Source organism: Xyrauchen texanus, chromosome 36, assembly GCF_025860055.1.
Source record: "Xyrauchen texanus isolate HMW12.3.18 chromosome 36, RBS_HiC_50CHRs, whole genome shotgun sequence".
In the NCBI taxonomy this organism is placed as follows: Eukaryota; Metazoa; Chordata; class Actinopteri; order Cypriniformes; family Catostomidae; genus Xyrauchen; species Xyrauchen texanus.
The window spans coordinates 8952492-8969610 of record NC_068311.1 but is presented as its reverse complement, the minus strand read 5'-3'; the positions used below and the strand labels follow the sequence as shown (position 1 = coordinate 8969610).

General features: G+C 35.7%; 1 protein-coding gene across 1 annotated transcript in view; it reads right to left on the bottom strand.

Annotated features, from left to right (window-relative positions):
- Positions 1–447: 447 nt before the first annotated feature.
- Positions 448–17119, bottom strand: part of meox2a (mesenchyme homeobox 2a) — a 16973-nt gene continuing 301 nt past the window's right edge. Inside the window, exons 1-3 of the mRNA XM_052107468.1 lie at positions 16589–17119; positions 6940–7112; positions 448–2014 (exon numbers count right to left, since the gene is read on the bottom strand). The exon at positions 16589–17119 is cut by the window's right edge and continues 301 nt beyond it. Coding sequence (XP_051963428.1) covers positions 1793–2014; positions 6940–7112; positions 16589–17090 — 897 coding nt within the window. The 5' untranslated portion in view covers positions 17091–17119 and the 3' untranslated portion in view covers positions 448–1792. The remainder of the gene's footprint in view (positions 2015–6939; positions 7113–16588) is intronic.

Here is a 17119-nt window from a genome sequence, read left to right as displayed (position 1 = left end):
TGCAATTAAGAAAAATAACATTTGAATGATCATTTTGCCACAGTTTTTGCTTGAACATGTTACACATATCTAATCATTTCTGTAATACATTTTCATTTTAATTTTGCAACTTATAAAGCGTTTCAATAATGCATATTAAAACGAATGTATGAAATGGCAAATGTAAATTATGTAATTTCATTTTTATTTTGCGTCAAACGTTGCTAGAATGGTAATGTAAAATGTAAATTTAAATACAGAATGCATTGCCATTTTACATATTGCATTGTCATTTTGCATATTAAATGTCAAATTGAATATTGCTACCCATATGCTTCCATACAGTTCATTATATTTGGTAGCAGTTTTCTTAAATCATTCTTCCAACAATGTCTTGCACTAGCTCACCCCAGATAAAAAAAAACATCCATGCAACATAAGAACGTTTTATTGTTGAAGCATGTGGTATTGTGTGCATATAACTTTTATGAATATTGATATTTACATGGCATAATATTAGCTGCAATGTTTTTGAGTCTCCTGCATGCTTAAGAGATTGATTTCAATTGAATCAAAGTTGTATATTAACATACAGTAGAAATCAATTAAGTCACAGAATTCGACAGTGCAAACTAAAACACACCTGTATTATCTCACTGGAATGGAATGTTGTTTTGACCAGATTCAACCAGTCATTTTTAATACTGCTAGGTTCCACATTTCAAGTAAACAAGCAGTGGAAGGGTATTTTAAAGATGCATAAAAAAAAAAATCACCTCTAAACCTGACAGCGGGACACCATTGAGGGTCATTTTGAGCATTTGAGTTTGTTGACATGACTATTTAATGTGGGATTTTCAAATGGCTAACATCATCTAAAGCACCTTCAAGGCAGCACATTTGAAATGTGGTCAGGACACGTCCACACTAATACTTCGCAAACGGTCTGGACACTTCCACACTAATACATTTTCATTTGAAAACATGTTCCTTTCTCTATGTTTGGCCTTCCGTCCACACTGAGACTGCATTTCTGACAGCGATAAAAAGAGCTTTTCGAAAATGCTCTCCCAAGTGCAGGGATGAATTAAGGTACCTCGGGGCACATGGGCTCACCGTTCCATGCCTTCCTACCAGTCGAACCAACAGGAGGGGGGGGGACTACAGATGGCTTCCACTGTTGAGCACCGTCTCCTTGTTTACAACAGCTTCTTCCGCTGAACACATTTAGATGCGTTCCTCTCATGAATGTTGATGTGGGAGAATGGGGTGAAAGGGGCTCCCCTGGGCTTCAGGCAGTGTAAGCTTGTGCATTAATGCGCCACTGCCCAAGTGGATACATTTTAAAACCCCATTTTCAAGTTATATTGTGGACAGGGACTTTTGGAAAACTCTTGAAAATGGCAGTGTGGACGGAAACAAATCAAAAACATTTTGAAAACATAAATGCTGTTTTCAATGCATCTGGATTAATGTGGATATAAATTCAGACTGCTAATAAGGCACTTTCTCTTTGTTAATTCTGATTTCAAAATATCACACATTTTCTGTATCATCCAAATACACATACAAAACATAATTCCTGTGTAAATTTTTACATGTTTATGAGCATTTATAACTCAGTTAGTAGGCTAGCTACTTTGAGCCCTCATAAGAACCGTCCCCCTGAAAATAGATGTGGTGCAGTTCTTGCTATTTGGAAAGTGCAGTCTGCTGTGCAGTCCTTGTTTGTTCGTGGGTACTCTTAGTATATACTGCACCTAACATAATGCCTAACTCAGTCCAACCACAGAAAAGCCCCTGTCTGTGTGTATCATAAGTGAGCATGCTCAGAGCTCTGGTCACTGTCATTGCTGTCCTCGTGGTTGACAAGAGAGTCCGGTGTGTGGTGGAGTCCAGGAATGCCCGAAAACTCAGAGGGAAGCAACGTCCCCTTTTTCACATTCACAAGCTCTTTCTCTCTTGCTACCGCCCCCTGCTGGCCTCCTTTCACTCGCTTCCACTTCATGCGTCTGTTCTGAAACCAAACTTTCACCTAATGGGGAAGGAAGACATGCTTTATGAAACAGTGTTATCCACTCAGTCAAATCTTAATGCTACAGCATGCAATTCAATACAACATTCTAAAGAATTGTGTGCTTCAAAAGCATGACAACCCTGCTCACAAAGTGAGGTCCATAAGGAAATGTTTTATTGAGTCTGGTGAAGAGGAACTCGCCTACACAAAGCCCAGACCTGAACCCCACTGAACACCTTTGGGATGAACTGGAATGGCGAATGCAAGCCAGGCTCCATTCCCCTATATCAGTAACTGATCCCACTGATGCTCTTGTGTCTGAATGGGTGCAATTCCCCAAAGCTATTTTCCAACAACATCTAGTGGAAAGCTTTCCCAAAGATTGGAAGCTGTTAGAATGGACCAACACATCAGAAATGCCAATTGTTTTGAAAATAAAAGCTCAACGGGCCCATATGAGTGTGGTGTTTGGGTGTACACATAGTTCAGCAAATTGTGCCTGGTTGGAGCAGATGATCTGTTTACTGTGTTGTTGGCAGAGCAGCTAGAGAGGTTGATCAGGCCATGACTCACTTAACCACAGTAATCTAATATCCCTCATTAAGGTGCAAATGTGCCATGCGATCAGTTGACCATCCTGCTATTCTAAGGCATTATTCCAAACTTAGTGGATCATGTTTCTCTGAAAAAGTTTGGGAAATTAGTGGTTCCAACATGGTTTCCAATAAATGGGTGACTGGGTCTTGTTGGCACACAGGGAAGTAACGATAAGGTTTTGAGTCAAAAGTTAAATGACATAGATGTGAGTTATCTCCAGCAGTGTTCTGCGTGTTGGTCTCAAAATCTATGTGGTTCAAACTGTCTTAAATTAGTTTTTGTTTTTTACAAATTCTGTCTTTCAAATTTATTTCATTATCATCCTATTATTCTGTTGGCCAAAACAATGGGTTTATATTTTAGTACATTACCCTATTACGTATTTGCTGTTTTGTTACAATTTTGCGTTTCATAATTGTTTATAGGCTGCTCAATGGCAAGTTCCATTGTGACAATTAACATACCCCATGTAGTGGTCATAAAAAGGACAATGTGTGTTCAATGAACTGTATATTTTTTCCAAGACAGTAACTGGGATTGTAGGAATACACTTTTACAAAAAATGAATTTAAAAAGTAAAAAAAGAGTAAAAAGTGTGACAACTAGCCCAGGTCCCCCCTATACTGTATATCTGGCAGTTATTTCCAGATCAGCCCATCTGTTCTGTGGCATCAAATGTTTCCTTCTTTTCCTTGTGAGTTAAGTCAGATCCAGTATTTACGTGTCCCAGAATGATGATTTGGCTGTTTCTTAAATGGTCGCTGCAGTGCAAGTAAGGCTTGTTGGGGGATCAGGCCACCATACACTTAAATTTATTTTTGGCTGGGTATAATGTTGTAGATGAGGGTCACATGATGAGGAAGCTTAGTTAGTGTTTGGTTTTGGGGGAAGTGTGCCCCGCCATCAATCACAAGCCAAATGGTTCAGACGTTGTCAGACTAAAGGAATACCAGGCTGAATAGAATCAATATTGCTCAAATCCATAAACTGATGTCATTTGAAGTTACTTATCCATATAGGAATCACATTTTATGGTGGATGCATATTTGTCACATTAAGTCTATTCAAAATCAAATTGTAGACACAATGATTCATTAACTTTAAGTTTCTAGGACTCGCAAGGAAAACTCTTAAGACATACATTACCAGACAAAAGTTTGGACTCACTGGACAGGAATGGATCTTGTGACCTTAAAAACATTTTGGTTTTGATTTGGACCCGATATTGGTGACTGATCTCATTATTATTCATAGGTATTTGTACATTACATTTAAACATACTCTATTGTACGTTTGGATATGGATAGACACTGAAACATACAAATGGATGATGTTTTAACTTTTTTGCAGCTTTGAAATATTGAAAAAAATATTTATGAATATGTTTTAATAGTAACAATTTTACTATTTTATATGTATTTTTGATCCCTTACCCCTGCCCTCTAAATCTAAGGATGATCTGCAATAAATTGATTGAATAAATATATTGATTTCAATTATATAAAGAGCGAAACAGGCAGATAAATATAAAGTGACAATAAGTTTAGTTAAAATAATACTATTATATAATAGTAAAATATAGTAAAATAGTAAAAAACATTTAAAGATTAACTAATGATTAAACAATTACAGAATTTGTATTAATTTTAACATTTCAAAGTTTAGTCTTGGTTAAGAGTCAAAGCTGAACTTTTTTTTTTTTCACACAGGACATCTGAACACACAATGCTTTATTTTTTAAAAAATAATTTTCATAAAATTTTATTGGTTTTGTTTTTCTTTATGTTTCCGGTCTAACATGACCGGCCATTTGGAAATAAATGGATTAGACTACAAAATACCAAAATATTGAATGTTCAGAATCATCCCAATCCTTTTATGAGCATATATGTGGGTGTGTATTTGTGCACATAAAGTCCTTGGAAAGTACATAAAGTCCACATAATGTTCATAATGTGTATTGAGCTCCCTTTTGTGCATTGTCTTTCCAAGTACACTCTTTGAGGAATATTTCAAGATATACTTATCACATTATATTTTGTTTGGGCTCGTTTTAATTGGGATAGTCTGCTGAAAGTTTCAATATGTTGTGGCCTATATTATATGTATGTTTCAGGAAATAATAAGGATAAATGTGACAAAAAGACACTCCTGGTTATTTTGGGTAACCATAATAGCAGTTTGGCCTCTAAGTTAAACAAATGTACTCATTGCAGTATGTTAATTGGGACCTTTTCAATGAACTTTCAAAAAAATTATACTAAGAAATGAGAGAATATTACTATTAACAGTCTTAGTGGGCCGTTCATTTTTGACTGGGAACACAAAAGCTTTTAGCACAAACGACCACAACACAAGGGTTAATGTGATGGGATCCTTCTAAACAAGTCGAATACGGCACCACAAATCACACAGAACAGAATGTTATAATTTCAAATAAGACAAATGTGTTAAATGTGACTGATTAAATCTCATTAATTATTAATACAATTCAATCAACCGATTAATTTCACAAATTCAATATAAATGGATTCAATAAGGATTTGTAAACATTTGTACGCCTCTAAAGTTGTTTGTTCGTTTAATGATTTACGTTTTAGATGTTGTCAATATGTCAGTTTTGTACACTATGCAAACCTAAGCAAATGTAGATGTGCTCGAACCCAACTTTAAGAAAAAATGGCTTGCTCATGATGAGCTCATGTTGGAAACAACAAGTGTCTATCATACCAAGTGGATACTTTAAGAAGTTGATTGAGAGAATGTCCAGTGTGCAGAGCTGTAATATATGCAAAGTATGTCTACTTTGAAGAAACTAAAATATGAGACATATAAAATGGTCACTACATAATTCCCATACTTCTATGTGTGTCATTTTACAATTTTGATGACTTTATTAAAAGGTGGACAGTACCAACTATAAAGAATGAGAAGGTGTTCGTTCAGGTGAAGTTCCATACTGTCAGCACTGTAAGACCAGCCACCCTTAAAATATATCTGTAACATTTGCAATTTTTATCTCAGCATGGAGACTTATCTCAGTCCTGTAATTTACTGCTCTCAATTGAGCTAATATCCTTTTGCTGAGTCATTAGACAAAATGCAGACCAAAAATATAAATAAAGTTAACCAAAGATCTGATCATTTAGATTAGGCTGTGTGAAATTATTATGACAAGTATTTTTGTGTGAATAGTGTGCACAGTGCTGGTGGCCCCTATAAATTCATAATATTACTGCTGTCACGAAAGTCATGAACTCCGCAGCAGGTTCACACACGGATCACGTTGCACAAGATGGATTTTCTTACTTGTCGTGTGGCAAGGTTTTTTATTCTAAGCCTAGGGAATGTGTCCCGAGAGAATGTACCTTAATATAAGGCCACAGATGGCACTGCCTTGAGTGATCCTGGGCAAGTTTCAAAGCCCGATGAAAATTAGGAGGCAATGAAATACATTTTTCACAGAGAATTCTGCAATTTATTACATGCATCTCTTTAATACTTACTTCTGATATGTCAGTTATGGAATTCTGTGGTGAAATATTTTTTTATTAAATGACCACCAAACTGTGTATTTGACCCTTTGACTCTGGCAACCAATCTCCTATAATGTCCTTGTTCCAACTAATTTCAACTTTCAAATATTTTATGTCAGATTATTTACTTTTTGTTAAGAAACCATGTAATAATACGGATTCATGTACAGTCAGCCAGTCATTATCATAACATAAAACCTCTTCGAGGTGATAATTTGTGTCGAGGTCCTGATCACCCTGGGTCTGGGTTTGTTTTGCAATAATCACTGGCTTATCCCGTGTTCAGTATCTTATACAGTCCTCACATGGCTCTTTGAATAGTTAACAATGCTCAATGATGATAAATGGTGTTTTGAAGAATGACTGAAAGATCTGACAATGATGTCATTTCAAAAACAGCAAACATTAGGTCAGCCATGTCTTTAGTAGTCAATAAACTTCAATGGTTTAATAAGATTACGTAGTTTTTCTGTAAAACATCAAAGGTTTGAATGTCCCATATTTCTTTTGCTCCAAATAAAGCTTCATGTGCTATTTATTTTACATATGGTTGTAGGAAGTGCCTTCCCACGCAGAGCAATTTGTACTATGGAGCGAGAAGGCGGAAGTGCCTTGGTGGACAGAACTTCCTTTGCCTCTCCCCTTACTTGACTATAGCCAAAAAGAGAGCACTTGTAGAAAGATCTGGAATACAATAGTCCAACTCTATAGCCACAGCTGGATAGAGAAGAATTCAATCCAAATAAAAACAGCAGCTTCCTCTGACAGAATAATAGATGAACAAGTATGAAGTTGCGGTCAGATACTCACCTGCCTTTCCGTGAGATCCAGGTTTACAGCGATTTCATACCGCCTGAGTCTCGTCAAATAGTTGTGATGAGCAAATTCTGCCTCCAGTTCTCGAATCTGTTCTTTTGTAAACGCCGTCCGCTCTTTCCTTGGCTTGCTGCTCACGTCTGATTTGTAATTCCCATCTTGGGACTCTTAAAAAAAAAAAAAAAATAAAAAAAAAAAAGAGTGAAAGAAAATATTGCCATATATTCTGAAATACAAACAGCAGCAATGGTAAGCAGTCACAAAGCTTTCTGAGCCACAACCCATTAGATTCCACAACAAATTTGTGCTTTAGAAATAGAGAACACAATTAAGGGGTGAATTTACTAAAGGGTTACACCACATGAATTAACATGAACTAACAATGAACAATTGTATTTTAAAAAACTAAAAATAGGGGGGGCGGGGGCTATATCGCAAAATAAGTTTACACTTAAAATGTTAAAGTCAGAAGAATGAAAAAAAGAGCAGCTCAGCTAATGAGTTACCTGAAGCAGGCTTTTTGGGACGTGTACAGGATTTATTCAGTGAAATAAGGTTTATGTCTGTGTTTTTATCTATAATATCTTTACTGTACACCAGAAAATGCAAAGTTACCATTCCATAATTAGAACTGGAAAGCTCATATGGCATCAACACTTATTAGATGTCACGGTAGCTTTGTGAGCTTTGGCTTTGCTAACCTGTATTGCCCACTGGAAGCTTAACAGGTTTATTTACTTTTCCAGATTTCTTTTAGTAATCAGACGTCTCCTTTCTGTGAAATTTGCTGTTTTGAATCCAAAAACGATCACCTACAGTGCAACCGGAGAGTATTCACAGCACTTCACTTTTTCCACATTTTGTTATGTTACAACGATATTCCAAAATGGATTCAATTCATTATTTTCCTCAAAATTCTACAAACAATACCCATAATGACAACGTTACAGACGTTTGTTTGAAATCTTTGCAAATGTATTAAAAATAAAAACGAAAATATTAAACAAAAATATTAACCCACTTGTGAGATCAAATTAACCAAGCATTCCTGTAAAAAACAGCATTTGGTTTGAATAAATAAGCCATTTGCTGGGTTAAAATGAAAAAACTTGCTGGGTTAGTTTAGCCCAACGTGCATTCTGTCCCATATTTAAACAGTGTCTGGGCTAAAATCAACCCAATATGGGCTATTTTTAACCCAGCATTTTTAGAGAGCAGTTTATTTTGTTGAGTTAATACCACAGTTTTAAAAACAATCACAAAGTGATTATGATTTCTGTAAGACATCAAATACAAAAGTCTTTTTATGTGCAGATCAAAGCAGCTGTAAGCCCCAAGAAGCAAAATATTTTATATCTGCTTTTACCTTGGGCAGTTTTCTACAAAATGAGCCATTTTTACTTATCTGTAAATACTTTATCTGAGCTTTAATGGGTGAATATTCTAGAGTTATATCTAAGATGTCCAGAACAAAATATGCAGTCCAGCAGTAAAGGAAGCTTCCTAAACAAATAATCTGAAAAGTATATTGACTAGTGGTTATAAAACGTTTTATATCATCGCAAAGGGGAGGATCTCAGATTTCTAATGTTACCTAGATTGAGCTTCTAGTCCACTCAGAGGCCGAGATATTTGATGAAACATTGGGGGTGGTGCATGAACTGAAAATTAGACTGAATGTCTATGGACGTGCACATCTGTCAGGTTTAAAATGCGTTAGAGCGCCACTTATATTATATTTCAGATCTGCATTTTGTGATAGAATTTTCCTTCAAAATGTCTTATTTTATTCCACTAGAAGGCAGCTTCTGTTGATAGAGGAAAACAGTTTTTTCTAGTACTTGCTGTCATCTGGTGGAATAACATAGGACTGTTTAAAGGGAAATAGAGTTAAAGAACCAGAATTACATGCTCACAAATTTAGGACAACAGCAAAAAAATATATATATATTTTATAAACATATACAATATTTATTTATGAATAATTTGAGTCTTTTTTTTTTGTTTGTTTTTTTATTTGGGAGGTGTTCTGAAAAAAATTAGACCAATTTTTTGCAGTCAGTCCACAGTATGTGTGAATGGTGAGCTTGTAAATTTGAGAGTGATAAATTGCAGGCCGCAGCTCAAAAATGCACCAGAGTTTAAGGGGCTAATCTGAAACGGCACTGTTTTTAACCCTTATGGGAGAAAAATCCAAACAACCATTTTGTTTGGGTCAAGAAAGACAAGACCCTGTAGAGTACAGCAGATATTCAGCACCTCCCCAACATTGCCACAGTCTTGTTTATCACACTAAACACAATCTCATCAGTCTTGCTGGGTTAGCATAGTTTGCACAGAAAGAGTGCAAACTATATATGAACGGTGGTACTGTGCAATTCTTTTAAAGTTTTAAACCTTCATTTTTTTTGTAAAATAAGATAATAATTAGAGTACTTACAAATTGTATATGTAATGAAAAATCAAACCTGAAATGAAATAACATTGGAAACTCTCATAGACTTTCATTGAAATGGTCCCCATATGTATCCAGGCATCAGAATATCAGAGAGACTTGGGGATTTGTCTCTTTTGACTTGAGTTAGCAAGCGACCATTCAGTAATGCCTTAGCAACCATCTATCAACCTATCACTTATCTTCAAATCAGGACTATTTGCAAATAATGTTGTGGTCTTTCTAACCACAGATAGCAGGCTTTAACCTTAATACATTTCAATGCAATCTCTCATATTTTAAAAATAGCAGGGCTACTACAGCGTTGAAAACCCAACAATGTCATAAAGGAAAGCAGAGAAGATTAAGGAACACTACCAATCATCTTTTACGATACTACTACTGTTTTTTTTCTCCACTTTTTGGAATGCCCAAATCCCAATACGCTCTGTCCTTGTGGTGGCGTAGTGATTTGCCTCAATCCGGGTGGCGGAGGACGAATCTCAGTTGCCTCCGCGTCTGAGAACGTCAATCCGTGAATTTTATCACATGGTTCCGTGGAAACATAGTGCATGTGGAGGCTTCAAGCTGTTCTCCGCAGCATCCATGCCCAAGACATCACGTGCCCCACCAAGAGCGAGAACCACATATAGCGACCACGAGGAGGTTACACCTTGTGACTCTACCCTCCCTAGCAACCAGGCCAATTTGGTTGCATAGGAGAAATGGCTGGAGTCACTCAGCACGCCCTGGATTTGAACTTGTGACTCCAGGTGTGATAGTCAGTGTCAATTCTCGCAGAGGTACACAGGCCCCCACGATACTGCTATTGTTAATTCCAGCTGTTTATAAAAGTCAGCTCCAGCAGTGAGTTTTCATGTGCCTGTTGTTGGCTGCTATACTGCTAAATACTGTAACTGTACATTCTCAAAATGAGTTGGCTCTGACCAGAGCACTATCCAAAGAATTAATTTAACTTGCTGTTAAAGGAATCCTTATAGTTTTAATATTGAACAAAACAGTACTGCAGGATATGTAAAACTATATTTCCTTAGTATATTTACCTTCAAATTTAACAGACGACTGACTTCCAGGGCTCACAAGCTGCCAACTCACAACAATTTTCAATGGAGTGTTTCTTATTCCCTTTATATCTCTTTCTCTGTAATTTATATTGATTTACTTTGCCTAGCTTCAGAATTGACAGAACATGAACACATTAAAGCGTATATACAATTACATGTGGTTATTGTAAGTGTTGGACAAGAGCTCAATTCCGTTAAGTCAAGTCTTAAATGGGAAACATGAAAGGTCAGTGAGGAAATGTCAGATTAGACCAGCAATCCATCCTACCATTATAGCTCAAAAACATGCTCACTTCTGTTGTTTTAGACAGGAAGGAAAAATTATAAATGCAAAAATAAAAAAGACAAATGCAGGTGTTTCCTCAACTGAACTCATCTATGAGTTGATTTTTATTAAAGCTTTTATATATATATATATACACTGCATATAAAAATTTTATTTGATATTTTATTGTTATTTTTTTTATCTTTGTCCCAAACACAGACTTTCTATCTGTAATAACAGGGAAAATAAATTAAATACAAATATTAATGATTACGTTTTAAAAACTACTACAGTAATCTTAACAAAGAGTGCAATAATCATGGACCATTTTAATATATTATCATGTAAATATATATATATATATATTTATATACATTTTTATACAAACTTCGACTGTTCCTCAATTGTGGCAGTATTTTCATCATGACTAACAATTCTGCCACAAAAAAACTTATCAAATCTTAGTGTACTTAGTAACCAAGGAGAAAAGTATTAGAGATGAGCATGCTTAAAATGAAATTTGAGATGAGTTGTGTGAGAATAAAAAAAATCTTTTGTCAACAGAATACAGAATATAAGATGTAATGATAATGAAACAAAAGATGTTCATGACGTTTCAGAAATATGACAGAATTCTCCTGTCATGCCTGTATATACACTCCTGGACATTGTTACTAGACAAATAAACTTCTAAAAGTCTACAAGTCCTAAAGTGACAATATCTGAAGAAATATCCATGTTTTTCTTGTGCTTAGAAGTCGCTGATGTTTAAGATTGTGCCACACATGCAAAAAGTACATCAGAGCAACAAAGCTTTTGGGTTAATTAATCTCTGGGTGTGGAGTGAGCGCTAATCCAACTGGCAATCCAAAACCCAGCTGTAAATATAGTTTTTAATGAGGCCCCATCCGCAAATGCGAGACCTGCTCAGTACAGAGCCATTAGAAAACCAGTGCGATATTTCAAAATAAGACTGTTTAAACACCAAAAACATCGCAGGACTCACTGTTGGTGGATGTACAGATGAAGTGTCAAATCTCTGCTGTCAGCTATACTGTACGTCATGATGGCTATAAACACATGCCAGGCCTGTTATTAATGGTATAATTTATAAGTCGAGATTTGCCCAGGCGCCCAATGTCAGAGGGTGAAAATACCTAGAACTGAACATTGGCCCCAAAAAGTATTTTGACACTCAAGTTACATTTAAAAATGTATGAATGTCATTGCAAGTGGTATTTATTTTAAAGGCATACTTTGCATAAATGAAACATTTCACGAAAATAAGTTTGAAATAATAGATATTGTTCAAAATTAAAAGTATTGTGACACTTTCTGTTTGTCAAACATTAGTGGAACTAAGCTACCAAGTGCCTTTGTAAACTTTAGGGGAGCTAAATTCATCCCCTTAAAAATGACCTGGCAAGAGTTTATTACAATCAAAAAACCATTTTGGCAGCTTGTTCAAACTAATTAGTTCAAATAAACTAAAGCAAAGCAATTCTAGTATATTTTGTCCAAGCTTGATTTAATTGAATTCTATCCATTTAAATGTATAAAATGGAAGTATTAATGTAGCATTAATGAAACTGGGCAGGGGACTTCCAAGAGGAGAATATGAGGAGGTTTGTTCATGTTTAATGTTGTGTTATGATGGCATTTATCCCTTTAAGCTCATATTGGCCCACTGTGATCAAAATATTAATAACTACAGTTTTGACCAACACAAAACAGGTATTGTTTTAAAGCTTGTAAGCTATTACTATAATTGATAAAATCATCAAAATGATCAAATAGCCTTGAGTATTATGTTGTTGGAAAGCTCTCAAAGTGTGGAATACAGTCAGCCTATGTTTTCACTCACAGTCAAAAATATAGCGAGTAATAGATAAGTATATGTCTTTGACACATATGTTATATGTAAACAGGTGTTGCTTATAACCAATGTCTTTACTTATAACTTCACAAATTATAAACAGAACATAAAATATCACATACTGCTACTTAAAGGTGGGGATTCCCAATATAAAGGCCCACACACAACATAATCAGATGCATAGATCATTAGATAATCCACAAAACCATAATGTGGACACAGTACATAATATGCTATCTGGCTAAAAACACGTTAGCTTTCCTGGATCAGATGACTTCATCGGAAATTATGTAGTATGTTGTCCAGTGTCATGGAACACAAAGCCAATCGTATTAGGATTCAGAGGTGGAAGTCATCCAAATAAGGGGCAGAGAGGATCATTCACTCTAATTGCATATGACCACCAGGAGATGGCGCCAAGTACATGCCACAGACTCAATAATAGCTCAAATGACACAGAATGGAACTGAATGAGATCTCATTATTCATGCCTGCATGCTTTGGAGAGAGAGCATACATTTAGCAATTGTTGTCTTTGCATGCATAATAAGTTATGTATAATTATAATGGTTGTTTTGTTTTGTTTGGTGAGACAGTTTGGACACAAGGATAAATCATTTTTTGATCTACCTTTTTTGCACTCTGAGATATATCATTTCATATCTGAAAAATTAGAAAACAAGTTAATTTTTGGTTCAGGATTTTAATTATTTTTCAAGCAGTTTCTTAGGATAAGAGTTTCATAATTTATCATAATCAATATCATAAAAAGGGGGGAAAAATTATACCAAACAATTGAGCTCCTTTGTTTTGTTTTATGTCGAGTTTCAAGCCTTTAATTTTGGGCATGCTACTGAAACTCATTCAGAGCTTAAAAGGTTTAGAAAAGTGTCTGTTATGCTGGAGTTTTGTGGGTTACCATTGTGGTGAAGAATGGCGCTTGAGCTTAGTTTGAGGATGGACATTGACATTCAAGCAATACTTGATGTGAGTGCTGCTCAGCTCTCTAAACAGTTTCACTGTCCTTACACTTGTTCACCTTTCTTTTACTGATGTTAATTAAACAAAGTTGGACCAACATAAGAACATTTATTAAATAAACCTTAGTTCATTAAGTTTGACAAACCTAATTAAGTAGAGTTAAAAATACTAAAGTGCATTAATTTGACCCAATCCATCTAAATCATGTTGGCTCAATGAAACTGACTTCATCTGAATGAAGAACATACTATTTCTTGTAAATACTTTTCTTCAGTTAAATTAGGTAAGGGTAATGACTTTGCAAGATTGACCATAATTGTAAAGTTAGTTCTGAGAAAGCATCTAGTAAGGCATTATTATTTGTTTGCAGATGACACTTGGTTTAATATTTTGATATCTAATGAAACTACTTTTAGACATTTTTAACTACTGAGTAAACTTTGAGTTTGTGCATAATATGGTACAGTGCAACAGTTATGACTGTGTTCATCTTACCCATTTTCATCTGCAATTTCAGCATACGGCTGCAAAGAGTTTGGATGAATGTGGGTTCAATAAAGCAAACGCAGAAAGGCAAATTTACTGCGGCTTCGACACAGCTATTGTGGAGTGAGAAAACCAACACAAGCAGATTTTTGTGAACAGAGCTGTTCCAACTTAAGTCAACTTTTTCCCGGCATTATGACATGGTAGTTACACCACAGCAATTAGGTCTGCGCCTTAACTTTTATCTTTCCTTTAAAAAAAAAAACGGGGACCTGGAAAAATGGTGTGGAATGGCCTCAGCTTTCAAAGATGATTTTAAAAACTACAGTTACAAAGAAAATTTAGACATTTCATTTAATATTCTAGTTATACACATTGTGGTTGTGCTTGAATATCATGCCGACCCACATGAAACAAAACATGTAGGCTGATGCCTTCTAGCTACACCAGTTATGTGTTCTTTTATTAGATACGCAATCTAGCAAAGTCAAGCGGGATTTATACACATTCTTTTTATAAACCAGACAGTCTTAGAATTCATTTTAAAATATGTTAGTATACTTTCATTATTACAAGCTTGCAGCAATCATCTCTTTTTTCATTGTTTGATGCTCATTTGAATTATAATAACACTACAAAGCACAGTCTTTCACTTACAGTAACTATGCCAGTTAAAAATGTCTGGCAAGATGAGTGACTATTCATCTGGAAAGAAACCATGAGGATATTAAAATAGTCCCATTTAAATCACATGCTACATTGATATTTGTCCCCAACACAAGCAATGGGATTTTCATTTTGCATTTGGGATGATGTCATAGAGGGTTTGACAATGTTCTTTAACATAATGCAAGTACAAGGGAAAATAATAAATAAATTGAGGTCTTAATGTAGTTTAGTTTTTGTTGGAAAAGTTTGTAAAATTAACAGTAGCAATAAACAGTATAAGTGCGACAACAAAGATCAGCTTTTAGAATTTTGTGGGTAGTTTAAACACCACTATATGGTCAAATCTCACAACCACAGAGGCAAAGCTGAACCAAAGTGTATGCTTATACACAAAGCTGATGATATTATTTTATATATATATATATAAAGCATGTTGATTTGTTACCTTATAAGGAAAATAGATGTTATTATATGTAAATAACTATTTTCAAATTAATCTGATTTTGTAGGCCTGTTGATTAAGGTAGGCCTTCTAGATGATATAATGCACAAATTTGTAATGTGTAGTGCAATTCGTACAAGTGTGTTTATTTTATGTTAATTTTGGGTTGGCACAAATGAGAATAATCTGCATTCGAGTGGACATGAACTTTATTTTAAAGGGAAGAATGTAGTTCAAATTTCCTTTGAAGAAACAAGACCATTAAAAAAACTTTATGATCCATTTTATGCAGTGTTAAATTGACAGTAGCGGCAATGATTCCAGAGAAAACAAATAGGAGATTTGTGGGGGTTTTGATGCCCATCTGATAAAATAGCTTTTTTTGGCAGTGCATAAAACCTTTAATTTACCTCATATCTCTCGGCCCAAAAATAAAGTAACTGTATATTCCCAACTGTATATTCAAATGTATGAACAAATTATATTCAAACAGAAATCTAACATTTTACTTTTGGAGTTCAATGCCATCTCAGCCATCCATGTTCTCTTTCTCACGGCATGGCATTTGTTTTTGCACCGCAACACTTATTTTCTGCTTGCCAAAAAAGTGAGGAGATGAAACAGATGAGCCTCAATATGAATCATGCGTACAGTTAAATGCCCACACAAGACTTACAATCTTCCCTTTGCTAGCAAAAGTAATTGCTTCTGTGCGTGTCAGCCAACACCTACAAAACTCTTGCGCACAAGAACAGCACTCTGGGTTTCCAAACAGTGGGAGAGTAATTTTCCAAAAACACTAGTTCTGCACTCAGCCTGATTGTGAGGGCTGTTAAAATGGATTGTGACTCATTAATCTCTTTTAATTACAATAAAAACAAATGTGGCTGCATTAATAAAAACCTTTTATATTTAATGTAGAAACAAAACAAAACCAGTAATGTTGAAAAAGAAGTGATTGTCCAGAAAAGGCATTATGTACAGTAATATGCTCTGGATAAAATGCAAAAAGGAAAAGAGGTCAATTTTTTAAAAGAACAGCATTTTTAGTTTTTATTTTATAGGGAATGTCTAACCAATCAGTGTAGGCGAAATGAGTGAACTTCTGGAAAACATTCAGAAGAAAATGTATTAAAAAGGCATGATGTAATATGCTTCTGAGTTTATGTAAATTATAAAAGGCAGATATTTTTTTAGTTAAAGTTAAAGTTTAATTTATTATAAGTGTTTAATAATTGTTTCATACAATTTGACTATTTTAATTATAAACATAAAGAGATATCCTGAAAAATATTTTGGAATATAATCGGACAATATTTAGTAGAAAAATACATTCTAAGAATTTATATTTTTATTTGAAACTTAAGATTGCTAAAATCAAAATGAAAATCAGCCTGACTCTTACCAGAACTGTCACTTCTCCGTTTGCTATTCCTTTTCTCTGCTTCAGCTGGGGACATCGTATGATGCCCCAAATCCCCACCGGGCACACAGGTGGCCCCTGAAGGCACTCCTCCACTGAGGCTCGGTGTACTGGCACAGAGGCTCGGGCCCCCGGGACCCATGTCTGAAGAGCCCGAATCAGGGGCCGAGATGCCTAGGCCCAGGCGGGCACTGGCAGGCGAGGCGCTGGGCACCTGGGGTATGTGCCAGCCCATTTGCTGGGGTTGGGGTAGATGGTGATGCTGCTGGGAGAGGTGTGGCCCTCGCTGATGCCCGTGTCCCCCAAAGAGTCCCCCTTCCTCACCTGGGTACCCGCTCACGATGCAGGTAGAAGAGGGGGAGTTGGTGGAGAGGTCAGAGTATGTGGAGAGATGCTCGGAGCGTCCATGAAGGGTGAAAGCAGGGTGCATGGCCTGCTGAGGGGCATGGGGGCTGCGCAAACAGCCGAACAAAGTGTGATCCATTGCATGCAAGAAACCGGTGCAAAGATGAA